Source organism: Protomyctophum bolini, assembly GCF_963924005.1.
Source record: "Protomyctophum bolini genome assembly, chromosome: 22".
In the NCBI taxonomy this organism is placed as follows: Eukaryota; Metazoa; Chordata; class Actinopteri; order Myctophiformes; family Myctophidae; genus Protomyctophum; species Protomyctophum bolini.
This window is the reverse complement of record NC_137883.1, coordinates 11,135,582-11,163,175: the sequence shown is the minus strand read 5'-3', so window position 1 is coordinate 11,163,175 and position 27,594 is coordinate 11,135,582. Positions and strand designations below refer to the sequence as shown.

The 27,594-nt window shown below is 44.6% G+C and overlaps 1 protein-coding gene across 2 annotated transcripts in view; it reads right to left on the bottom strand.

The window, feature by feature from the left end:
- Nucleotides 1–27,594, bottom strand: part of whrna (whirlin a) — a 153,626-nt gene that overhangs the window by 5,679 nt on the left and 120,353 nt on the right. Inside the window, exons 6-12 of one of the 2 annotated variants that reach the window (XM_080755916.1) lie at nucleotides 25,462–25,677; nucleotides 22,514–22,762; nucleotides 20,240–20,272; nucleotides 14,657–14,731; nucleotides 11,597–12,203; nucleotides 9,585–9,766; nucleotides 7,900–8,022 (exon numbers count right to left, since the gene is read on the bottom strand). In XM_080755916.1, coding sequence (XP_080612042.1) covers nucleotides 7,900–8,022; nucleotides 9,585–9,766; nucleotides 11,597–12,203; nucleotides 14,657–14,731; nucleotides 20,240–20,272; nucleotides 22,514–22,762; nucleotides 25,462–25,677 — 1,485 coding nt within the window. The remainder of the gene's footprint in view (nucleotides 1–7,899; nucleotides 8,023–9,584; nucleotides 9,767–11,596; nucleotides 12,204–14,656; nucleotides 14,732–20,239; nucleotides 20,273–22,513; nucleotides 22,763–25,461; nucleotides 25,678–27,594) is intronic. The other variant, XM_080755917.1, reaches the window with a different exon arrangement.

Sequence of the window (27,594 nt, the reverse complement as noted above, 5' to 3'; positions counted from 1 at the left end):
GTCAATGCCCAGACGGAGAGGAGACGGTGCCTGCAGGAGCCCACGCGGACGGTCCACAGCCTTCAACCAAGAGGAAATCGTCTGACATCGAGGTGGGGAGAACGGAACCAAAACCAGCAGGAGCAGAGCAGCCAGCGACAGACGTCAACGACAAGGGGACATCTCCTGTGCACAGCGCAGGAAGGCTCCTGACTACAAAGACGGAGGCTCCTGCTGAGCAGTTCGGGACCGGAGACAAGCCAGCGACAGACGTTGAGAACAAGGGGACATCTCCTTCGGAGGCCCTGGAGCCTACCTACACAACCCTAATCGTCAAAGCAGCGACGGACGTCGAGGGTGTCAAGAATCTGCTCGTTCGACAGGCGGTGGGAGAGGAGTGCACACTCATGCGCCCAGAGGGGGTTCCGGCGGGCCGGCCAGTGAAGGAGGAGATCACCAAAGTACCGGCAGTTGCGTTCCGTAAGTTTTTGCACGCACTGTCAGAGTTGGCAGGAAGGGAGAGGTTCACGCCTCCATTCCTTAAATCTAAGGCCAGAAAGATGCCTTTATTTTCCGATCCCGATGGGAAGAAAAAGAAGGTGAAATGGAAATGGAAAGACACTTTTCGGAAGTCTGCTAAAAGTAGCAGCATGTGACTTGCCCACCGCCTCAACAACACACACACACACACACACCCCTATCAGAAGATGGCCGCCGATGCAGCCAGGGGGAAAAGTGTCCCATTGCAGCTGTCAAAACAGTGAGAGGCAGTGGGATTGATCTGTGTTGTTAAAACAATTGTATTGTGTAAATTGTGTTATATAGAAAATAACATTACCAAGTACAAAATCTCCTAACCAAAATCAGGCACACCGAAGATGACCTGACTCATAGGATGAAATGGAAAATAATGTCTATACCATGTTAACTTCTTTCCTTCAGTTAAGGTAGGTAGGTGTAAGGTGTGAAAATCGACACCTGCAGCATGCCAGTTTGTTGCTAAAAAAAGCTAATGCAATACCTGGAAAGAAAATATTGTTTGGAATATATGATGTTCTCTGGGCTATTTGTTATGTTATAGTTTGCCGTGCTAAATCAACAGGGTACTGTATTAGTATCATTTTTAGGGATTTCTTGGATCCTTTGTAAATTAGATAAGATTTGGATTGTTAAGCCTACAGGATTTTCTTATTAGTCAAAATATATAGTCTCCATGTAAGTGATAAATGAGCTAGTGATTGAGTGCACATCAGTGAATTTTTATCAGTCTAAAAAAAAAAAAAAAAAAAAAAAAAAAATAGAGGAGTATGTGTAGTTTGTCTATAAATGTGGGGACATAGACACTGCACATAACTTTATGGAAAGTATTGCTACAATTACAAGTTGACTTGAAGTTATGTATTGCTACAATTACAAGTTGACTTGAGAAGTTATGTGAAGCTGCTCGAGAACGAGGACTGAACTTCACGACAACATGCACAAAGTTCAACAAAAAAATCGCATTGACGCAGCTGCTTAAACCATGCTTACAATGTATTTTGTTCAAATGTATTATGATGTATTATTTTGATATTGATGGAAAATTCAAATTATTGTTTAATTAAGCTGTTGTTTTAATTAACAAGAGGAAGGATTTGACGAGGAATTTCCATCATCAAAGCTCATTTGAAGCTCATTGAATACACTAGGTTCGTCTAGACAACCTGACATCCTGTGAGAGGCAACATTTGGCGGTTGTCACTTAGATCCTCTCCACAGCTCCACCTCACAACCCCCGTCTCTTCCTGTCCATGTTGGGAGAGCAAGTTCCCCCCCCCCTTCCCTTCTCACCTGTTCCGTCCCACCCCCCCCCCCCCCCCCCCTCTTCCTCTTCCTTTGTGTGTAAACAAATGGTCCTTTGCGTATTCACCTCCCCATCCTGTCTGCTCTCATTCTGGTCCGCCTTGTGGGTGGGACTAAGACTGTATATAAGGTATAACTCTGTGATTGTTATGTTATGCTTCTTGGGAGGACCGGCCTGCGAGCCAGTGGCATCCGTGTATACTGAGTGCACGTTAAATAAAGGTCTACAAAGGGAACTTGGTCTCACGCGTTTAGTGTCAGATTTCCTGCCATAACACATGTCAATACAACACATCAAACAACATATCAATGATATATGTAGTACATCAAAGGTAGGCTGTGAGGGTCGGGGTAAGGCTGGTAAGCTAATTACACATTGAAAGCGAGCGAGAAAAATAAAGTATTTTAGCGAGGACTTGAAAACCGCCAATGACTTGATATGGAGTGGCATGGCGTTCCAGAGACAGAGCCACATCTCTCTCTGCTCTGGTCTCATTGTCACTAATACTAAACTCAGTTAGTTCCATTCATCCCGTCAAAGGTCATGCCCGTGAGGAAAGCTGGATACTGTAGTTCTTTGTTGCAAGATCCCCCACTTGAGGCCGAGCCTGCTGGCGTGCAATATAAATAGTAGGGATGTCCCGATCGCGTTTTTTTCTCCCGATCCGATTCCGATCATATGATTTTGACTTGAGTATCTATCTGCCGATACGATTTGTCCCGATCCGATATTTATATTTGTATATAGAACACTTATGCTATATTACAATAGTAATAATAATAATGGATTGCATTTTTATGGCGCTTTTCTATGCATGCCTACTCAAAGCGCTTTACAATGGTCCATTCATTCATACATTGGGAGGAGAAACTGCGAGCAGTAAACGCCAGCGTCCTCACTTCCCACATTCACACAACAATGGTGGCAACCACTGGAGGCAATGTGGAGTTCAGTGTCTTGCCCAAGGACCCTTCGACATGTGGACAGGAGGAGCCGGGATTCGAACCGCCGACCCACGGATCATTGGATGACCTGCTCTACTATACCTCCTGAGCCACAGCCCCCCCAATAGTACCAGCAAGGTCGCGCTTTGGCATGGGGGCGTCAGATCACCATATGGAATGAATTATGTAATGGCCATATATGGAGCGTGTCTTGAGTGTACAGGGTTTGATGAGGTCAGATCAACATATGGAATGTCAGAAAGAAAGAAGAGCAGCTCTGCATTAGTGTAAGCATTCCGTTACAGAATAACTGGGAAAAAGGAATAGTAATTAAGGGAACCTATTCTAATTTCCTATAATTGTTTTGTCACAGTTCTTATGGTCTCCCAAATGACCCTCCATTTACCCCATAATCAAATTAATTTGTTATGGTGTTCAGAACTGAAAATAATAGAATACAATTTACTATTTTTAAACAGACACTAAATAGTTTGTTGTGGAATCTACCTGCGTGCACACCATTCAAAGTAATAGGGTGACAGAACCTAACACGGCCGCCCGTGTCCATCAAGTTCAAGGTAGAAGTGGTGCCACCTTATGTTGCATTTACCATAATATAATGCAAAGCATAGTGCTTCCATAGTCTTCCGACCAGTCACAGTTACCTATACAAACACACACACGTCACGCACGCACGCGTGCACACGCAAGGCACAAACCTGCTCATGGGGAGAAGTTAGGGGTTTAGAATTTAGCTTGACGACACTTGGAACCTTTCGATTCCCAGACAGCCACTTTACCCCCTGAGCTGCCTGCCTGCCACCGTAACTCACTATCTGATAAAAGGTCACTCCTAAAACTGACAGAAACTGACTGACTGGCTTGTATATTTCAGAGATGTTTGCAACAAAGCACACAGCAAAATCCTCAGTATTCATTTAACTCCCTCTTTACACTTCCAACCACTGAACCCCATGTCATTATTCAGATATTATTCTGACGTCCCATTGGTCCGACTGGCCCCATTATAACTTTAACCTTATCCCGAACCCTAAGCCTAAACTCACACTACCTGACATTTATTATTAGTTATTAGTTAGTTATTTACATGGCAGACATCAATCAGTGAAGTCCAGGAGCTCCCAATCTGAGTTTCGTCCAGTCTCCATGGGGGTCCCCCAGGGCTCAATCTTAGGTCCTGTGCTCTTCACATTATATATTAACAACATTATCTCTTCCTTAAATGACTAGTGTCACGCCCACCTTTATGCGGACGACACAGTCTTATATTGTGTTGCTGACACAGCCCAGCTTGCCACCAGTAAGCTGCAGCTGGCATTTAATACTCTCCAAGATGCCCTGTTTGAGCTCAGGCTTGTTCTAAATACAAGCAAAACTAAGTTCATGCTTTTCACCAGGGCTAGAACCACTAGACCAGAAAACGTTTTTTTTACTATCTTCCAATGGCTCTTCAATTGACAGAGTATCTGAATACAAGTACCTTGGCATCTGGCTGGATGAGAAATTGTCTTTTAAATTCCACATTGAAAATCTGGTCACCAAACTGAGACAAAAAATTGGTTTTCTCTATAAGAACAAAGCATGCTTTCCGACATCCTGTAAAAAAACAATCATTGAAGCCACATTTCTCTCGGTTCTTGATTATGGAGATATTATTTACAGGATTGCTGCACCATCCACTTTAAAGCACCTTGATACGGTTTATCATTCTGCCCTAAGGTGGGTCACTGGTGACAGCTATGGTACCCATCACTGTACACTCTATAGGAACGCAGGCTTGTCCTCTCTGTCCGAAAGGCGGGACATGCACTGGTATATTTTCATTTTCAAAGCCATCTCAGGAATGGTCCCCTCTTACATTTGTTCTATGTTGGATCAAACCCAAGTCCGTATCAGACCCTCTCGGGTGACTTCCTGACCCTCAAGGTTCCTTTTGCAAAATCTGAGCAAGGCAAAGCAGCTTTTTCTGTCAGTGCTCCTTTCGATTGGAACAAACTCCAAAAATCCATAAAAATCAGATCACTGCCTTCCCTAGGTCAATTCAGGGAAATTATTTCTAGCACTTTTACTCATCAATGTAACTGTTTTAATTGAGTCTCATCTATTTATTATATTTATTCTAGCTTTGGACACTTTCTGTTTTACAATTCATATTTTGATATTGCTGTATTGTAGAGTGTATGTTGTTGAGTTTGTTTTTTGTATTTTGTGCTTTGTATTTCGGCTACATTGAAAATGAGGGCTTGCCCCTCAATTGTACTCCGAGTTTAAATAAAGGTTATGATGATTTATCTGAATATTGGGAGGTCGGAATTATGAGCAGATCCCTACTACAGTGGTTCTCAAACATCTTTGGCTTCAGCAACCCCTTTTCCTGATTTCTGGATCCAAGTACCCCCTTTTTCTGGCTACATGATGCTTAGAAAAGGAGAAAACTATATCTGGCATATCGTTGCTGTCGGGCAGAAACCTCATATCTCCAAATTTTCCTTTTGTTTTTGAGAACGCCATTGACAATGGCGACGTCATCTTGTCCCTAACACAAACATTAAATGCCATTAACAATAAAGGGAATTTAATGTTTGTGTTGGCACAGTTTGTTTTAAATCGCCATTACATCACCTAATCAACATGAGTTTGACTTTAATATATTAGCGCCCCTCACTACACACTGGTGTGATTTATTAAAATGTATTTCCCTACTTTGCTGATAGCAGATCTACAAACTCAGCATTGCATTTTGAGCTATTAGATCTCATAGTTGAAAGACTAGAAATTAGACCAATCTGAAGCACATTTACTTTAAACTATGTCCACTTTTTCTCGATCACGTACCCCCTGTAGTACCTCAGCATACCCCTAGTGGTATTTTACCCCCATTTGAGAACCACTACCCTATACTACATAGACTATAGCTAGTTCACCATAGTACCCCAGGGATCTACACTAGGCCCTCTCTTGCTTTTCCTTTACACTAAATATCTTTGCGAAAATAGCAGATCTACTATCTCTCAAGGCGTTGCAACACATTGGCACGCCTTATCTATTTTCACAGAATGTTCAGCTCCAGAATAGGGACACTAGGGTTCATGTGGTTAATACATTATATTTAGGAAAACGGATGCTAAGTGAATATAATGGGTTTTTCTTGGCTTGTTTTGAAAACGGAATAAAATAACTATTTATTTAGTGCCGGGTAGAAGTGATGATATGGATTATTTTCCCTTGCTCAAAGCGTCAAATAACATTGAGTTAGTGATGCAGCCCAATCCTCAGGTGACAAAGAAAAAAACTTTTCAGGTGTACATTTCAACCTAGAGAATTGGAAATAGGACTCATACTCTGTGTCTCTCTCTCTCTCTGTGTGTGTGTGTGTGTGTGTGTGTGTGTGTGTGTGTGTGTGTGTGTGTGTGTGTGTGGTGTGTGGTGTGTGGTGTGTGGTGTGTGGTGTGTGTGTGTGTGTGTGTGTGTGTGTGTGTGTGTGTGTGTCTCTCTCGTCTCTGGTTCTGCGACCTCAGGCTCTGCCGTTATGAATGTCTGTACAGTAAATAAGTTCAGAGTGGTATTGCGTTATTGCTCAGGGATGGAGTAGTGTATGATATGAAACGCAGCCTTGTCTGACGTACAATATGATTGATCAGATGTGTAGAGTGGCTGAATTTCACCCAAATTAACCAGAAGAACCCTAGCGTCCATATTCTGGCAATGGCATAATGCTATTGTTGCAGAATGCTAATTTGGGCGAAAATAGCAGATCTAAAAGTCACAACGTGAACGCATCGCAACGTGACAGGTTTGTGAGCTTGTAGAATGGCCATTCTCGGGCGAAGAGGGAAAATGGTAGGGGGCCAAGGATAGACCCCTGGGGGACACCGGTCAGCAAAATGTATAGGATTTAAGTGGTGAAACCACCGCCACACACAAACAAATTAAACTAGATGCCCACAACCGTCTGGCAATACCATTAAGTCCTTATTAGCAGGCAAGAAATCAACAGAGCCAGAGGCTCTGGCAAAAGCCAGGAGCAGATGACCTGCCAGGCAATTAGCATGCTGATGAGGTCATGTCTGTAGTGGCAGATTGGCTTGTTTGGGTGATGGGCAAGCAAAAGCATATCAAAATGTGCCTTGCTGTACACTTTGTCTCCTGCCCAAAAAGAACACATAATTAAAATGGAACGACACGGCGTGCGTGCGTGCGCACATCCTGTCTTCTGTTAAGTGAAAATTACAAAGTACATTTTCAGAAATGTTTAGTAATACAGAAAATAGCAGATCTACAGCGTGACACGTTGAGAGCTTGTAGAACGGCGTACTATATTTCAAATAGGCATAAGTGGCCTATGTGTGGTGGTACAGCTCTCTGCCCCTCTGTGCTCATACAATGCTCCGTGAAACAGACAACCCTGAGTTAACCCAAGGCTGTCTGCATTTTCATTTACCACTCCACCATTCCTTTCACAGCTCAGCTACTAGGATGGCCTTCTTCCAAAATTTTAAACCCTTAATTTCCACTGTTAATCAATGGTCCGACTACGCACTCGCTAATGCTCAAGGCATGCATATGAAGTGCCTGTCTTTCACAAGGTGACAATTGATTAAGTACCACGAAATACACTCCTTGACTCCTTACAAATTCAGTCTAACCCACCTGAGTCATTGAAATAAAATTTCACCAAGTTGAACTGCGGCATTACGTTTTTTTCAAAGTGAGGTATACTGCACTGCACAACCCATATACTGTATGAGACTTCTCTTTATGTAAATTTGTACCCGAAAAAACTGGAACTAGGTAATTGCCAGAATTGTCAGAATCTCTAGATAGCTGAGCCTTTCGATGGAAGCCATTAAAAGGTTGTAATCAGCTCCGCTCTGAAAAGGCTCCAGAGAGATGAACAATAGCAGGAGCTGAGTGAGTTCAGCTGCTTATTTCTACACCCCAAAAGTTGGCTGTGAGTCAGAACCCATGCACCTGCATCATGGTGGGCGCATGGCACGACGGCAGAGAATAAATTAAGCTAACCTTACATACAAAAAGAGAACATTTCGACAAATTGAAAAACTGAACACATAGGGATTGGAGTCGGATTATTTTGTGTTTTTCTTTACTCACCTGTATGGTGACAATACGTGGCAGAGGCTGGCGAGTGTTGGCGCCTCCCTCGATGGCAATGCCCAGGGTGCTGGCACTCTTTGCCACTCTCACTAGTGTGGAAGTGGGCTCCAAAAGCCCCGGCTAGAGAGAGAAAAGAAAAGAGGATTTATTCTATTGAGCACATTTACCTACAGTGACGTGAGGATATTGTATACTGTATATGCAGGCTTTGTTTGCTGCACAATGGTCACACTAAGTTGTCTTTAACCTTTGATGAACTAGAGAAGGGTTTTCAATTTTGTCGAGTAAAAATACGCTGCTCAATTCAATGCTTTCCACAAACTGATGTTTTTCTTTTGGGGACAAAGCAAAGTCGTCGACAAAGTAAAGTTGACTTTGAAAAGACCCTTACAGCTCCATTTGGTTAGATTTGCAAACTTTCAAGTTGAGTTGAATTAATATTCAGGATTTTGCTGTATGGAAAAGCACAGTCATCAATCTCACAGTTACAAGTTAGTAAGTATAGGCCTACTGTAAGCCTCATTTTCATGTACACTTTAAAAAAATCTAATTAGCTTTATCAGCAGTTGCATGGTGTGAACATTTTCACGAATCAATATAATGTTTTTAATTAGCTCGTATTCTACTTCCCTATAACATTTTATCAGTATGGTACAGTATATCAATGAAATATTATAGAACCAGTACATCTGCAGTGGTTGGAGGTGGTGTCCCTACATTGAGAGGTTTAGACCCTGGCGTCAGTTAGGGCACCTAACTGTTATAGTAGCCCTGCCAGAAGCTCATAATAAGCCCTCACTGCATGGCCAAGAGTGGCTTCCCTCTTGGATGAGCAGTATTCCACGCGGAACATCTGGGTATGAAACCTGTGTTACAGTTGCAGTTAACCCTTTCCATCGGCACAGGATATAAAAAGTACTGTTAAAGTAGTCCCCCACCCCCAAAGAATATCGTTCTTTATCGCTGGTCAACTGAGCAATTGAGGTTTAACGTGCCTTGCTTGAAGGTAAATTACTCAATTCCCCCAGACACTCTGTAATTCCCCTTCTTTCGGTATGCACACGCAGCTTGGAGACACCGACGGACAGACATGCGGAAACAATGGCTGGACATGCTGCTCCCAGTTAGGTTTGTGTCGGACCAATAGTATGTCTAAACCAAAGCCGTACCCCTTTTCTCTCCTCAGACAGCGTGGGATTCAAACGTGACGAATCATGGGCACAAGCCCAACTCCTTTAAAAGTGCCCCCCCTGCCCCACCTTTAACTTTGTAGCCAACATAATGCACTTCCATCAATCAATAAAGAGGACGCGTCAGCCTCTCCCATGGTGCACTGTGGTGGGTGAGGTGACACAATGGATGAACGAGTGACTGAATCGATGAATGGAAAAGAAGGGAAAATAAAATAAACAGATTGATGGGTGTAAGACAGGAAGCAGGTCTGCATGACACAGGAGGGGAGAAAACAGGAGAGCACGGTTAGGTTTGAGGACAGCTTCATAAGGACCAGTGCTGGATTAGAGCCCAAACTAATTATCTCTCTCTCTCACACACACACACACCTGCATAGAGTGCACCAAATATCGCTTTTACTCGGAACCATTCCACCATGCCAAGTCATCCATCCATCCATCCATCACATTTTTCTTTGCGTCGGCACAAATAGCGCCCCACCCCCTCACCGGTTTGGTGGGGGCGTCCCCTGTGGCTCCGCCCCTCTGGGGGTCTCGTGGAGGGCGTGTGCGTGCCGCATGGGGGCTGCTGTCCTTGTTGGCGTGTCCTCCTCCTCCTGAGTCAGCGATGTCCACCCCGCTGTCCTCGCTGAGAGTCTGGCCGCTGTCGGAGAGCTGAGACAGAGCGCCACCTGCAGGCGACAGACAGCAGCTCAGGGACAGACTAGTGGTGCCAGATTTCGTGAGAGAAACAGGTCTACGAAAACAAGCCCAAAAGAAGCACACAATCTATGCCGCATGATCTCTCTCACTCTCTCACACACACTCAAGATTTTTCAAAAAGGTTGAAAAAAATAAGCAGATGTACAAGCTCACAGCACGTCACGCTGTGAGCTTGTATGTCTGCTACTTTGGAATGGACATCGTTGAATCTAAAATGACACAGATGCTTTCACAACTGATACTGATGTTGATGCTTTAACCTCTTTAACCCTATACATAAATATCACAGTGAAGTGAAGTGAATCACTGTGCGAAGGGAGGGACGCTCTTATCATCAAACGTCATCATACATCATCTCATTCTGAACCAATGACATCTCCCACACAATCACAATTTGCGTCCTCACTTTTGGCATCAATGTTTGTGTTTACACACATTTGTCTTCAATTTGTTTGTGTTACCCTCAAAGCTGGACATATAGGCCCTCAAAAATCTAAATCTTAAAAAAAACGTGAACACACACACACACACACATCTTGTATGGGGGTTCCCTGCACAAGATATTTTCAGATGGGGGGTCCGCAGACAAATATACATTAATGTGGGGGTCCTTGACATGACGATGTTTGAGAACGCAAACAAGAAACAAACAAAGCAAACAAGAAACAAAATAAAACGCAACCCACGAATTTTCAGAGAAATAAGCCTAAAGTCACAGTCCTGGCAACACAGATCAAAGCTTACTCAAGCTGCACACTTTAAGAACTTAATCCATCTGGAATTTGGTCGGAAGCCACTGGTTTTCATTATGCAAAGGAACAAATCGATAGTATTTGGATAAAATAATTTGTTTGGTGCCGTTTCAATCGTTTTCAAGAACTGAAACCAATTGGGTGAGATGAGCTTGAAAACACGTGGTTTAATTAAATGTATTGAACTAACGGAAGCTAAAACAAGTGATAGCACACAGGCTGCGGTTCCAAAAGGAGGCACAGTGGTATGTCGTGAAACTTGGGATTTGCACACTGATTTATGCACAGGTACACCCTACACATATTTAATTTTAACCTCTTTCAACCTAAAAAAATATAAAAACTATATATCCAAATGTTGTCATTATGACACACACATTTCTGTGTTGTCATTGCTGTATCCCAGACTTATCTACCATTGAAGAGCCCCCACCTGGGAGAACGTAGAATCTTCGTCCTACTCTTCTCGCGGCGCGCCCAACACTCTGTGTTAATGTAACTCTCACAGTGTACAAATGGAAGTTATGGAACCAAATGGACCCTTACAGGCACATTTATACACTGTATCGGTGTTTGAATAAATCCAAGCCACATTTTGTGTGCCTATTGGCTGAAGGAAATTCAGAGCATGCACAAAACTAAACAAAACGCCTAATGGGCTATATGCACACACAACAACTTGGAACTTGGGCCACTGCCCTACTTCCTTCACAGGTGTTACCGATGATACTAATGAAAGCTCTGTTCCATTCTGGTCAAAGTTACAGAGTCAGGGTGCTGCTATTGTGCATTTCTGCGCACTGGAAACACACTGCTACACCAGTGGGTCTCTTGAGTGTGTTCCAAATGGCCCCATATTAGTTGTAACTCTGAGTGTACAAATGGAACCAAATGGACCCGTTAGGGTCCATTTGTACACTCTCAGAGTTATGGGGATCCTTGAAATTAAAAGGTTAGAGAACCACTGCACACTAAATGAAACAGAGCCTTAATTAGTATCATCGGTAACACCTGTAAAGGACACAAACTATTTCCCTGACCTCTCACCTCGGGCATGGGGCAGATGGCGCACCTCGTTGACGTCGGGCTCCGCGTTGGGCCTGTGCACCTCCACCATGACAAACCGCTGCTGCTGTTTGGAGCCAGGAGGGGAGGAGCCAGGATGGAGGGGGGGAGGAGGAGGAGGAGGGGGGGGAGGGGGTGGCGCGGTGTGAGGCGGGGGGGGAGGAGGCGCGGAGAGCGGGGGCGGAGGTGGAGGCGAGGGGGAGGTGGCCACGTGCCTGACGGCTCCTCTAGTCGGGGACTGCACCCTGGGGAAAGGACCGATGGGCTGCTGGGTGACCATGGAGAGCCCGGTGGGTGCGATCATGTGCCCTCTTTTGGAGGGCACAGGGGGGATGGGGTTGCTCTTTCGGGCCGCGGCATAGTCGCGCGAGTAGGGGTCCCTAGAGGGCTCTCTATGGCATTCGGGGTCTTTGTGGTGGTTGCGCGTGGAGGCCGGGGCGGTAAAGTACAGGCCGGAGTGGGAGGACTCGGACGAGGGCCGCTTGTTGAGCTGTTTGTCTCGTCTGGTGGGGCGCCTCTGCAACCCCGCCGGTGGGGGTGGAGGTTTGAAGGACGGAGGAGACTCTGCTGTGGTAGAGTTTACGTCGTCCTGAAGCGAGAGGGATACAGAGACATGTCGTGTGTAATACACTTTCAATGCAATGAAGTTGAAAGGGAAAACAAGTTCACTTTCACACCACCGTTTTCCATACACTCTCCCTCTTGTCTCAGTCTTTTTCTCACACGCACGCACACGCACACACACACACACACACACACACACACACACACACACACACACACACACAGCTGAAAATACTTGCACATCTCTACACATCTCTCCCCGGCATATTGAAATTCCACAGCTGCTCGATGCGGTGCTGGTTGACGGTTCCATTCTGCCAGCTGGTTCCCGTGGTCACTGACAAGATCCACTGAACCAAATGAAAAAATAAAACCCAACAGTGGAATGGAAAACACAGAGACATGCCAGTGTATGGAGTGGAGTGAGTTCTGATGGGAAAGAACAAACACAGAGACATACCAGTGTATGGAGTGGAGTGAGTTCTGATGGGAAAGAAAGGAAGAGTTATAGAAAGAATGAGGGATAATTATATCTACCGGTAAGTCTCTTTTGATGCCAGACTAAAGGTCCTTTTCCTTTGACCTGAGATCAGATTCTAAAGTTTTCTGAAAAAGCAATGTTTTATGTCAGTCGTTCTTCGATTTTTCAAAAATATCAGACCTACAAGGCGCGCTATGAGCTTGTAGATCTGCTATTTTTCAATAGCTAAAGAGCAACATAATGCTAACACCAAAAGGGGTTCCCACCCAAAATGGGTTAAAAAAAGAAAACTGGTGCCCCAGTGGTCTGAATTTTGGAAAACCTTGAAAGGGTGATACAGGCTTATATTACAACTCGCCTCGATTACTGCAATGCCCTCTTATGCCGGCCTCTCCCAAGCCTCCCTCTCCGGTCTTCAACTTGTTCAAAATGCTGCCGCACAACCTTTAACAGGAACCCGGAAACATGAGCACGTCACTCCCATTCTAGCCGCACTAGCCGTTTTAGGATGCATTTTAAGATTTAATTATTTGTTTTTATAAAATGTATAAATGGATCAGCGGCAGTTGGTTTTTCCAAACCTGTTGTTTTGGGGAGCGCTGGTTTCAGTTCATTCAACCTCCTCGTGTGTGTTGGCTAGTGAGGTGCACCCTAGGAGACAGTTATACTTCAAAGCCCAACAGGATTGCGCACAGAGAACAGCTGATATACAAGATCACAACGCATCGCGGACGTGACTGTTGTGAGCGCAGAGCGCGGGACGAAGCATAAATTATACTTGATAGGGCTGCAGGTGCGTACACAAATAGGCTCTGCTGCCGTGATCATGAGCGCACCTCCCGTTCTTATGACAGCGACTGGAGGTGTGGTTTTGAGGACAACTGCTTTGAATTGCTATTATTGTTCACACACGACAGAAACCAATGGATTATATATTTCAAGAGTGAGATAATACAATAAAAATCCTAATCATTCCTCCTCCACACTGGGAGAAAAACAGCATCTGAAAGTTTGATGGGACATTTTTTTCACGTGAGTGCAGCTAGAACCTTTCCATTGCATCTTATGAGAGGTGGTGTTCTTGTGCTGCCGGCCTGCGCGCGCATGCTGGTGCTTATCAGTGTGACGTCGTCTGTTAAGGCGTTCTATATATATATTCCATCTAGATGTTCAGCTATGATACCAAATGCTTCTTGTTGTCCCTAAGACGAGGTGTACGTAAAGAGGGTCTTCTCAGTCATTTCTCCTAAACTGTGGCACCACCTAGCCATGTCAGGCTGGCTCCAACACTACCTTTAAAACACATCTTAAAACCCAATTTTATTCCTTGGCTTTTAAACCGCGATTGGTTTTTTTGTAACTGTATTGTGTGTTCTTTTGTATTGCATTATGTTTTATTATTGTAACTCTGTCGTTTTTAAATGTGCTTTATAAATAAAGTTGGATTGGACTTGCTCTTCCACTTTCTTACAGAGATTGAAAGGAAAGAGAATTGTAGACCGTGTGTGTGTGTGTGTGTGTGTGTGTGTGTGTGTGTCCTGTCACATCTTTCCACACAGAGGAATGGAGAGATAAGGGAAGGCTAAAGTGACACCGTGCCTTGGTTCCTCCCTTCCTCCTAACTGCCACCTTAAAGGCGAGTCTCCATCACCTCTGCTGTGCACAATGACATGCCTTCCAGAGCCATCCATCTCTGTTGATCTCCCTCTCTGCCCCTCCCTCTCTCGTTCTTCCATCCATCACTATTTTCCTTATTTCCCCCTTTCCTCCATTCTACCCCATCTTTGTCAGCCCCTACACATTTCTCTCTCGCTCACTCTCTCTGTGTCCATCCCTCATCCTCTTCTCTTTGCCAGCACCCTCCATCCACCTCTTCTCTCCTCTCTTTGAGAGAAATTGCCATTTCCCTCCCTCCCCACCCAGCCCTCTCCTCCAGGTGCTGTGGTGTGTCCATCTTAATCAGGCTCAGGTTGGGGACTGTGAGTGTTGCTTCTCACCAGAGAGATGTCAGGAAGCAGCGTGTCCAAACTCTCAGACGGATCCTCCCCGTTACTCTCCACCACGCTGTCATTCTGAGGAGATGGAGAAAGGGAGGGAGAGACGGGGAGGCAGAGAGACAGGGAGGGAAGGAGAGAGGGAGGCAGGGAGACAAAGAAGTCAGGGTTGAGAGGTGGAGAGACAGGGAGGGGGAGGGAGGGAGGGAGAAAGAGACAGGGAGAGGGAGGGAGGGAGGGAGACATGAAAACAGGGAGGTCGGGAGGGAGACAGCGTCGGAGACAAGGGGTGAGGTAGAGAGACAGGGGGGGACGAAGACAGGCGGGGAGAGAGACAGGGACGGGGTTAGTACAAGGCAAATATAAAGAGAGCGGGAGAGAAAGGGATAGATGAGAAACAGAGGTAATGAAAGGGCACGGGGTGGAGGCAGACAGAGAGACAGGCGAAAGAGAAGGAGTTGAGAACGAGATTGATGAGGTGAGACAGAGCGAATGATTGTTTACCGGATGTTAAACAGTAAACACACATACAACATAAGTTTTTTTTTCCTTTTTTGTATTATTCGAAACACAAAAATGCCAGGCGCAAATTAGTTTCGGTCTGTGTTCCATCTCTCCGAGCAGAGAAGTCGGTATTCTTTTTTTTACCATTTCGTTGTCAAACTCAGTGCTCATGGGGTGCTACATGCAAGGCATGGCGGAAAGCCACGCACACACACCTACGCACGCCCAATTACACACCCAATTATGGACAAAGAGCGCACAGAGGCCGACTTGCACGCACGCACGTACACACGTCTGGCTATTATATCTTCTTGATGAAAAGGTGCATGCCGTTGCATAACATAGCATCAATGGAATCCATGGCTCTGGATTTTTGGTGGGCTATTCCTGCCATCATGATCATAGCGTAATAAAAGGATAGAGACCGAACCGGAGCGACAGCTTTGGGCAACAAAATTTGGTGCCCAAAATGCGGAAGTGCAAATTAGTGCTCAATGTTAAAGCCCAGCTGCACACGGTTTCCTAGTCATAAATCCACGGCTCCGCCTGCAGTCCCACCACTGACCAGTAGGGCTGAGCGCTTCAACGTTGGCGAGCCTCCCTGGGGGCTTGGATCATGATGGAGAGGACAGAGGAGACCATTTTCTGCAGCCTTTTGAGTGCTTTCAGAGTAGGTTTAGAGCAGCACAGCCCTTCATTAAACCCAGAGTCTAAAACTAAACACAAGGCCCATCAATTCAGCTCTAATGATGGAGTTGGGACAACTGATGTTCGGGAGGCGGTGAACTGCGCCATTACTCCTCCTCGCTTGGCAATCACGGGTGCTACTTAAACCCAACCCAAAGGACCCAGAAGCTCCATGTTTTTTCATGCCAGTAGCCACCATCTGAGTGACGAAGATGCATGATGACTCTACGCCTATAAGACTCCTTCCTGGGTGAGCAACCCTCCTGGAACCTCCTCAGCCCTCATTTCACCGTCATTTACAGTTCTTCAGCATAAACAACACTTTATGGAGTTGGAACAACTGAGGTTCGGGAGGTTTGACCAAGCACAACTCACAAGCCACTGACAACTCCACCCTGTGCCACGCGTGCCAACCACTCACCCACCTCCACCAGGCCGGCCTGCACTCCTACCTCACCAATCACTGGGGGTATTTAAATGCAAGTTGAAAAAATGGCGGCGTGCATAGTTTCCAGTAACCCTCCCTCCCTTTTCTCTTCTACTTCTATCTTCTCTGCAGGTTCCAGAGGGGGTTTCTACACTGTCGCACGGGCTCTCACCTCGACCCCTAAGCCAAAGTATCTGGCACCTCTAATGGTATCCTGCCCCCGACCTGACAATCCAAGCTGCATGCTACACGTTCGCGTGTAGTGATGCCCCTGGATGATCACGCCGGCGCCCCATACGTCATTCGTGCCCTGACCACCTAAGCCGCACGCTTCACGCTTGCGTGAGGTGATGATCATGCCGGCACCTTTAATGGCATCCCCCTCCCCTGGCCATTTAAGCCGCTACACGCTAGCGTGTGGCGATGACTTAGACGACTATGTTGGCTTCCCTAATGTCTTTCCATGCCGTGGCCGTTTATGCCGCACGTTCCACGCTTCGCATGTGACGCGCCCATAAACGACCATACTCTACGTCTATTCAATAAACAACTTAAAAGGTTCTCATGTCTGATGCTTGGTCTTTCCTAGTGAAACCATTCTTAAAGAGGAGCTGAAATGAGATGAAAGACATTTTAGAGCAAATCCATGGTCAGTTAACAAAAGCAAAAAATTAATAAATTGAAGCCAGAACTTTTGTACTTTTACTTTTGTACTTTTTTGTAACAGAATATTTCTACATTGCATTATTGATACTTTTACTTAATAAAATAATGTGGGTACTTTTTCCACCACTGGTCACGTGTCCGTTATCTTGGCGAGTCGTCATTCATCACAACACGTTGCATTGGCAACGCGTTGTGAGATCTGTTATTTTCAGTGTGCGACACCGGTGTATGGCTTCAAGTGGATGACTACTATGTACAGTAACTGGCTTTTAGTTAATAAATCCAGTGTTTTTTATACACCCATCCAGCTCTCTAATCTCTTTTACACAGCAGCAGGAGCAGTCACCCGTGGGACCAAAACAACAACACACACGCGCGCACACACGCACCCTACTTGATCATACAGTGTCACACGAAAGTGTCAAAAGCAGCAGAATAGCAAGCTTGAAACGTGGCACCATTTGAGGTTGTCTATCTACTACTTTTTATATTTTTGAATTAACAGTTTTAGGACATATGAGGTTTCCGCCCGACAGAGACGAAAAGCATGTGCACACACAAACACAAGATACACACCAACATACGTGCACGGTTGCACACACAAATGTACACATGCCCAGAAAGCTGAGGCAGAGATTACTCAAGAGAAAGATTGCTCTTCTGATTATCTATTCTGTGCCTTGATGCCGTGTGTGTGTGTGTGTGTGTGCGTGCGTGCGTGTGTGTGTGCATGCGGTTATTTAAGCAATAATACATGAGACGCTGTGGTATATTGTGATTTTATCATGGCTATATGGATGTCGACGCTCGATGCGTTACAATATACGATATATCACAACCACTCGGTTGCCAGTGATGATCAGCAACACGATAAACCAACCAAAACCCCTCTTCTGTGATCCTCCTAAAGATTTTCCCTTTTCCCATCAAGGGTTTTTAATATGGCTTTTTTCCTTGTCTGACTAAGGATCTAAAGACAGGGGGGGGTTTCTTGGTTAAATGTGGGCCTGTAAAGGACACTACAACTATAACTACCAGTGGTGGAAAGTAACCAAATACAATTTGGAGATCTTTACTTTATTTCCAATTTTCAACACTACAGCTTTAGCTACAAGTTAGAGAGACACTTTAACTGTTTTTTTTTTACTGGGGGTCATATTTTGTGACTGTTTGAAATAGACACTTTGTTTAAAATAAAGTGTTATAGGAATTATAAAACTTGACATTAATAAGTCAGTATAATAAGCTTTATAATGTGTTACGATAAAGGTTATCATTATTTATAAGTACTACAAAGTGGGTTTTTCTACTGAAAGGGTCATATTTTGACACCAGCAACTGCCTGTCATAATTTCACCCCCCTCCCTATCTAAGTGTTGGACAGTATAAAGATGTCCATATTAATTTTGTATTCATCTTTAAGGACCAAAATCATACCCTGAAAGTGTCTATTTCAAACATAAAGTGTTATAGGAATTATAATACTTTACATTGATAATTCAGTATAATAAGCTTTATAATGTGTTACGATAAAGGTTATCTTTATTTATAAGTACTACAAAGTATTTTTTTACTAGAACTAACAAATTAGTTCAGGAGACTTCGGGGAAAAAAAATAACTATTCTCCTGAATGCTGCCTTCCGGCATGGCATGGAAAGGAGAGGAGGGCATTTGGCATTTCTTTCACCATTGTAAATGCTGCATTCGTGGTCTGGAGAGGGCAGTTGGTTTACAGACGGGTAAAAGGGCAGGGGCTGAAGCCCCCTTTGATAATTTTTTTTTTTTAATATAATTTTTATCCCACGATTTTGCAACCCAGTTTTTTCACCCAGTGACAATTATCTAAAGTAATCCTGGGCGCTACACTTCCTCTGCCAACCTGGGGGGGCAGCGGACTGACCTCATGCCTCCTCCTATGCATGAGGAGTCCAAGCTGCTTCTTTGGTTACATTGTTTTGTACACTTGAGTTACAATTGGATACATTAACTGGGGATTTATCCTCCGTACTGGGCTGAACGCAATTTGAAGCATGCAGTATTTGAAGCAGCTACTGTGCAGATCACGGACAGTAAACGCTCATGTGCGCACGCACGCACACACACACACACACACACACACACACACACACACACACACACACACACACACACACACACACACACACACACACACACACACACACACACCACGCTCAATGCTCACACGTCCACGCAGCATACTAAAAGTACTGTAGATCACCAGATGTACGAATCACACGCACGCGTGTGTGTGTGCGCATGCGCATTTTAGGATACAGCACACAAGGATAAGTGTCTTTCTTTGAATATACCACCTTATGTTTAACAATATAGCCTGCATTTAGAGTAGGCTAGATATTCACCTTATGTTTAACAATATAGCCTGCATTTAGAGTAGGCTAGATATTCATTTGCTGCCACTCTCTTAGTAAGGGGTGTGGGAACAAATTATACTAAAACATGCATTGGAAAACAAACGACTTCACTTCAAACAAAGCCACATCAAAACCACACTGATATTTGATCTATGTACACGTACAGTGTGCGTGCGTGCGTGCGTGCACAATACTGTGTGTGCATGTTTATGTTATGTGCATTTGATGGTGCGAGTGTGAATTAATATGTGTACATGTGTGTGCTTGTTTCTGTGTACTGTACATGCACCATTTATCCATTGGGAACTTGACATATGAATATATGAATGTGTGTGTGTGTGTGTGTGTGTGTGTGTGTGTGTGTGTGTGTGTGTGTGTGTGTGTGTGTGTGTGTGTGTTTGTGTGTGTTTGTGTGTATGTTTGAGTGTATGTTTGAGTGTGTTTGTGTGTATGTTTGGGTGTGTTTGTGTATGTTTGTGTGTATGTCTGAGTGTGTTTGTGTGTATGTTTGAGTGTGTTTGTGTGTATGTTTGGGTGTGTTTGTGTGTATGTCTGAGTGTGTTTGTGTGTATGTTTGAGTGTGTTTGTGTGTATGTTTGGGTGTGTTTGTGTGTATGTCTGAGTGTGTTTGTGTGTATGTTTGGGTGTGTTTGTGTATGTTTGTGCGTTTATGTGTATGTTTGGGTGTGTTTGTGTATGTTTGTGTGTGTTTGTGTGTATGTTTGGGTGTGTTTGTGTGTATGTTTGGGTGTGTTTGTGTATGTTTGGGTGTGTTTGTGTGTATGTTTGGGTGTGTTTGTGTGTATGTTTGGGTGTGTTTGTGTATGTTTGTGTGTGTTTGTGTGTATGTTTGTGTGTGTTTGTGTGTATGTTTGAGTGCACAGACAACTCTAGGCAGAGATTCCTACCTCCATTATATCTATCAGCCACAGCAGTCCTTCCTATAGCATGTGATAAAGGACGGGAGGGGTAGGTTAATGTTGTGGCAGGCCTTATGCAGTCAAACAGTATCAGTAACAATAGATCATGTTTCAAAATGTATCAAAAATGTCTCTCTCTCTGAATATACATACAGTATATACACGCACGTACACATTTTTGCACACGTTATTTAAATACATTATTTATGTTTTTGTGGGTTTGGCAGATAAATAAAACATTTCTGGCGACATGAAAGCCACTTCTCAACACCATTGCACTGTTCGCTCGGGACCAGTTGTGGAGGTTGTCTGTGATCTCAGGACCAGAATAGTTTTTGTGCAAGCTCCATTGTTTCATTTGTCGTTTCCAGGGGGAGAAAGAAAAAGAAAACAAGATGGTCTCTACATAATTGCACATAGCACATCCATCCACGCAGTATTTACATGACGTTATAACACAAACACAGGGCCCTATCTTACTAAAATAGTACAGTATGTCCAGAATTGTTTAGGCATAAAGGGTGAGGTGGCGCGCAAGATAGGAGGGTGCATGCGCATAGCAGCTGGTATAGATACCGTTCATGATATAGACCACACATGGGCAACTGGCGGCCCAGGGGCCACATGGCGGCGGTGGCTCAGGGGTAGAGTGGCCGGGTGGGAACCACAAGGTTGCCAGTTCAAACCCGGGCTCGCCCAGGATTCGTGTTGAAGTGTCCTTGAGCAAGACACCCCTATTTGCTCCAGATGTGCAGGTTGGTGCCTTGCATGCATGGTTTACTTGTCATTTTGAAATGTCTATGGGAAAAATGCATGGGGAATTATTTCCCGGGCCTGTTGTCATCATGAAAGGGGGCGGGACTGTGACGCTATATATCAGTGAGAGCACATGAGACTAAGGTGAGTATCAGGGCATGTCAGGTTCAACCACACAGTCCAAAAATTGACCAAGCTGCCTTTCACCTGACAGGGGAGAGTTTCCTCGGCCGGACGTAGCGCGTGGAAGGAACACGTTATTCCGACCAGTTCCTTTCCCCTCCATCTGGCACCCCGGCTAGCCAGGGGGAGGTAATGTAGAGACCAGCATGCATGTTTTTTGTGAGGGTATACCTATTACCTACCCTAGGGGACACGGGGAGAACATGCAAACTCCACACAGAAAGGCCCTTTCGTCAACCCCGCCTCGGGTATGGGCACTGATGACACAAACACGTCTCCAGCACCCACGCTAGCCTTTGATGACATGCCTTGTTCAACAGATGTAGTCGGGTGGAAGCTGGCCATAAACCTGGTGGGCTGGCCCTTGATACAGTGATCTCCATCCCGTGCAGAGTGCACTGCACTGCAAAGCTGGAATGTATAATCTCCGTGGCAAACAAAGACAGCTGCAGCTCTGCGGTGTGAGACCTCTTCTGCCAGTACGACCTGGCAAAGCATTTATAAAGCAACTTTGAGTAGCCTATCTTTGGCAATGTTTCACTCAAGGAGCCCCGCTCTCCGCTGGCCACCACCGCGACCAGTAACCACGCATTTTTTTCCCGCGCACGCACGCCGGCATGTGTCCTCTTTTTGGGAATTCAGACCCTATTTTACCTGTTCGTTTAGCGGCCATTGCTTGTGAAATGTCAATCATTGGGGTATAGTGTCAATAATTGTTTGGGAAAATACAGACAATCTTTTATCCCATGTGAAATTTTGGTCCAGGGACCTCCAGAAGCAAAGATTTGAGTTAAAAAGAACACACACACACACACAGAGGACTGGGCAGATATAATGTGGAGGGGCAGGCTATTCCAGAGCCTGGGGGCAGTGTAGCAAACCCCTGGTTATATACACAGAGCCACTGATCAGATCTTTCGACATCCTTCGTTATCCCAGCTTTAACATCAAAAGAAAAAACACAATCGCCTGGAGAAAAGCAAATCTCATGGCACCCACCCCAATATGGACTGTGGAATTAAGAATTCTTTGGTTGAAATCTGAAATGACTCAGCCCTATCTCTATGCATCTCTGCCTATCACTAGCTCAGGCTCAAGTCACACACACACACACACACACACACACACACACACACACACACACACACACACACACACACAGAGAGTAAGAAAAACAAGCCTGAGGATTTTAAATGTGCCGATTCCATTTCAGATTCAGGACAGGAGCAGTGCGATTACCAGAGCTTACAAAAAGCTTACTTTTGGCATACTTTAAGTACATTATGAGGCCATAATACTTTTCCCCAACACGGCTCTGCTTACCCGCGCTGAGCTGAGGGTTGTGTTGGTCATGTAGCTGGCTGACGACGAGGTCAGGGTGTCCGCGTAGGACACCATGGACAGCGAGTCGGTGTGGAGGGCCGGGCCCCCTCCCCCTCCTCCTCCCCCTCCTCCTCCCCCTCCCTGCTGCCGGGCCTTCAGCGCCTGGATCTCACGTCGCAGCACCAGCTCGTCGAAGCGCTCCAAATCCTGCGGCGTCACCAGGCCTCGAACCTCAGACAGCAGGTTGAACTGCGGGGAGAAGTCGTGTCGATGTGGAAAAGATTATACCTATATATTCCTTGACAAGTAAAGCAAGCATTATAGAAGCCGTACCTAACTGTAGGGGTCAATATGTTTTGTTTGCTATTATGTAGTAGTGTGATATTATATAAAATAAATCTACAAAAAGGGTGCACAAATCTCCAGTAGGAGGCACATCTCCAGGTGCGTGCGTGCGTGCGTGCGTGTGACGTGCGTGCGTGCGTGTGCATGAAATTGAAAAGGCACAGGCAATGGGGGAAGGTAAATTACTCATTACATCATCAAGGTGCAACCAGAGTGACAGGCTGCGCTATGGAGACAAATCTTTGTTTGGACAGTGAACACACTGAAAGGTAGCGAGGCATATTGTCATCACTATAGGGAAAACATGAAGTTACACTGTTATACATAGCCTAATATATTGCTCCAATTATGTAAGAGGCTGTGGAGTTATATGAACACATTTCTGTCAGTGTTCAATGCTCTGTGTAATCTGCAATGTGTGACATTGCGGCTCCACACGTTGACGGTCAATTGTACATAAAACTGAAGAGTAATGGCATGTCGGATGAGATGTTACAGGATCTTGTTCAACCTGTATTTGAAAGACCTGTGTGTTTGACTGTGTGACTGTGTGTGTGTGTGTGTGTGTGTGTGTGTGTGTGTGTGTGTGTGTGTGTGTGTGTGTGTGTGTGCGTGTCACTGCATGAGATGGAGAAAGAAGACGGATTGATCTCACATACTGCAGAGACAATTCCCTGGTTATTTATTGTAAATGTAAATGGTGCATTTATATACCACCTTCATCCGAGACGCTTTAAGGTCCTTTCAAACGGGCAGTGATTTAACGCGCCTATAGTTCATTTTCAATGAGACCTGTGTTTTTTTTCTTTCTGTACGCGCCGAGAAGTCGAGGGGCTATGTGGGCACGGCCCCGTGAAATTGTCGCGCGCGTGCTCGTTTCGTGCACACGCCCGCGACTCATCGATGGCGGAGGCAATTGCACCATGCAAGGCAATTATTCACGGAAACAGCATAGTTGTCGTTGACCAATCTGAAAGAATATTTGAGAATTTCCCTTTAGGCACAATGCACAAGAAATGCTGATTAGCATACTGTACAGGCAGACACAAGACAAATTGACACACACACACACACACACACACACACACACACACACACACACACACACACACACACACGGTTGAAAACCTTCATTTGTGAGATTTTAAAACAAAATAGAAGTTACATCAAACATTTAAACTGCTTTTAAGTTGAATAGCTCCAGTTGGAACGGATTTATCATTCCAACAATGATTAGGATCATTTTAGAGGAAGGCGGCATAAAGACATATTGTTCAATACTCTGGGGGTGGAGTTTTCACCCTCCCTCTTTTTTATTTATTTTTTCCTATCTCTCGGTCATTTTATGGTTACACGCAAAATTACACGATCGAGAATGACTGATCTGTCAATTCGCTGTGCATGCACCATGTGCTAGCACAAATTACCTTGCAATTCATCCTTTACGATGTGATTATCACACATGTGCTTTCATTGCTGCCGAAACGATACTATGTCGTTCAGAGCCATCTCTCGTAAGTGGTACAATATTTTCCCATATACTCAACGGATGTATCGATACAGTACTGTTGTACAACGGTTTTTATCGATACAGTACTGTTGTACAACGGTTTTTGCTCTACAAGCTCACAACGCTTCATGATGCGATGCGACACCGCCGCCGCCCATTTTGGGCGGGAACCCCTTTTGGTGTTTTAAACATTATGTTATAATTTAGCTATTGAAAAATAGCAGATCTACAAGCTCATACGAGCTTGTAGGTCTGCTATTTTTGAAAAAATCGTGAAAATGTGGCGCAAATCCTGACAGAAAACTGTCAGGCCTAAATGGGCTATAGATAAGCTATTTTCGGTGAGCGAAACCTCCAAGTATGAATTAGGCCACAGCAGTGCCACTAAAGAACACAAGAAAGCTTCTCCTGGGACATTCGAATAACAATACACTTTTGATACATCATGCTTTTTATTGGGTGAGGTACTGCTGCACACTGTCGGATAAAAACGGGTGACTTTTAAGAGACAGGAAGAGAAACAGACACCGACTTCACCAAGGAAAAAAGCCTTGGCATAAATCTACAAAGATAGTCTCAAAAAACATGGCAGCCGAGTGATGAATGTGTGTAGGGAATAAAGCATTACAAGATAGGGCAAAAACGGTGGCGGCCATATATAACAAAAAAGAAAAACCACACATAGAACATAACACACACACATACAATGAAATGTATACCGCACACCGATATCCTTCATCCCTGACCTTTGCCAGTGGTGTAAAGTATTGTTACCTGAGTAATTTCCAATACTTTTACCTATACTCCACTACATCTCACATCCAAATATTGTACATTTACTATATTTATTTTAAAACTTTAAGTTAGTACTTACTTTGTAGAATTTGATTATTGATTAACAAAACATTTTGGCAATTTGAAAATAGTCTATGATTTTTGATGATTTTTATACATTTCAAAATAATAATGAGTACTTACTTATACTACTACTACTAATACTAAACTAATACTTAATTTCTGGACTTTTACTCGTAACAGACAGCAGTATCGATACCTTTTTTGACTAAAACGTGGTACTTTTCCCACCACTGACCTTTGCGTGGGTGTTGAGCAGCTCGAACAAGGCCATGACCAGCTGCTCCACGCCGACGTGTCCGTCCCGGTACTCCTCCACGTAGTAGCCCATGGTCTGCCTCTCCGTCTCCGTCAGCAGGTGGCGGGCCTGCTCCTCCAGCATGGCCCGGGTCTGGTTCACCATGCTGGACAGGGTCACCTGAGAGCCGCCGCACACAGAACTGTAGAACACAGGCTGGGGTGGATGGAAGGGAGACGGAGAAGAAGAGAGATGATTATTATTATTATTATTATTATTATGATTAAAATGGGCGCACGCCAAGATCACTGCAATTTTCTGCCTTTATCATTCCAGCGTGACTTTGAACTTTGACGTACCCTATACGCCAAAACTCACGTTAGGTCGGACGCTGTCGTACGCTTTGTCTGCTAGCGGAGCAGCATTGTCTGAGCAGCTGAAAGGCATCTAAACATAAGCATTCACTCCTAGAATGTCTCTAGCTATAAAACCAATAAATATTATACATGTGGTTTTTCTTTTGGTAAAGGCATGCATCGACGTATTTGACGATATGATATAGGAGATTTCCAACTGTACAAGCAATTAAATTCGCACAATTAAAAACAATATGCAATGGTATAGACGTTAATCACTCACTCATTTAAATAAGTGGGTTAAATAAGTCATTCAGATAAATTGCAGGTCTGGTCATCTGAATCAGATAGGCTGAGCGCTTATGCGAGATCATTTATGCGAGATCATTTTCGGGAGTCGGGAGTCGACACTGTTTAAATCTTTTCATGGACATGCATCCCAACCATCACACACACCAGCCTTCATCCATATTTATGCATTCATTCATCAATCAGTGATCACGCCATAAACGTTGATTATGAGTCTCTGCCTGCCTTGTCACTGTTGCCAGCTAGCTCTCTTCAACGTGCCGTCATTAACGTGGCAGTCCGACTCAGGGGGGGTCGTGAGTGACTGCTTTAACGACGTGCAGTGCACTGCATGTGCACTTCTTAAGTCTGGGTTAAATTAATATAGCCTATATACAAACGTATTCCATTCATGGCGATTGTGACGAACTGTGATGTGAGTCATGTAGCCTACTACTTGACAAAGGCTGTAGCCTCACGGAATAATCCTACTGGCAAGCACAGTGGTGTTTCTTTCCAGTGTGCCAAAGTGCACACTTGCGTGCATGTGTGTGTGTGTGTGCGTGCGCAGACTTGACAGGCAAGCGAGGCGAGAGGGCTAAGCTATGGTCTTATTGGCTTTCCATGTGTTGTTTGGTCGTATTCCAGTTATTCATGTTGTAACATCGGGGCGCTATACGCTGGGATCAGCTGTTTAATCACTTCATTAATGCCATGCCGACGTGACCGTACACCAAAACCCACACTCGAAATTGAAGGCAGAATTTACACTCCATTGATAAATGAGGGCCTTAAGCCCTATATATAGCCTACTTTGTTGTACTATGGAGAGTAAAAATTGCAAAAAATAACACACTTGTGTAAAGTGAGGGGCGATCATCATACACATCACATTCCGTGCTCAGCCATTCAATCATCACATTCCGTGCCACAAACACACAAAGCTGTGCATAGGACCGGCTAGTGCCCCTCAAAAACAATAATAATTAAATGTAAAAGTATATAAATTGCCATTAATGACAAGCTGAAAATATGGACACCAGCTTACTGCACTGTGTCATAAGTAAGTCTCAAGTCTTACATAACCATTGGGTTTCAAGTGAGTTGGGTGCCGCTTTAGGGGTTGCTCTGGTGCCACAGCACGCTTGGAAAATTCAAAGTACACATTAAACCGGTTTGGGTGGGGGCTCGGGAGCCCCCAAATCACTGTTTTCCGGTCTAGTCAGGTCACAATAACACAATTTCTAATTCTGGTACTTATTTCCTTCCACAATAGTAAATACTCAAGAACAGTTCGGTTCGGCAAGAGAGAAAGGCACTTTCTCCTATGAATTAAGTCACTCGAGCAGGTGCTCAGGTAACAGTTGGCCGTGTGTGCCTGGTGATAAGCATGCCCTTTCTGCCCATGGGTTAATATGGCAGCTGACCAATCTGCACAACCTAAAGAGCCACCATGTGATTATGTGGTGCCGTAAGCAGCAGAGTGAAA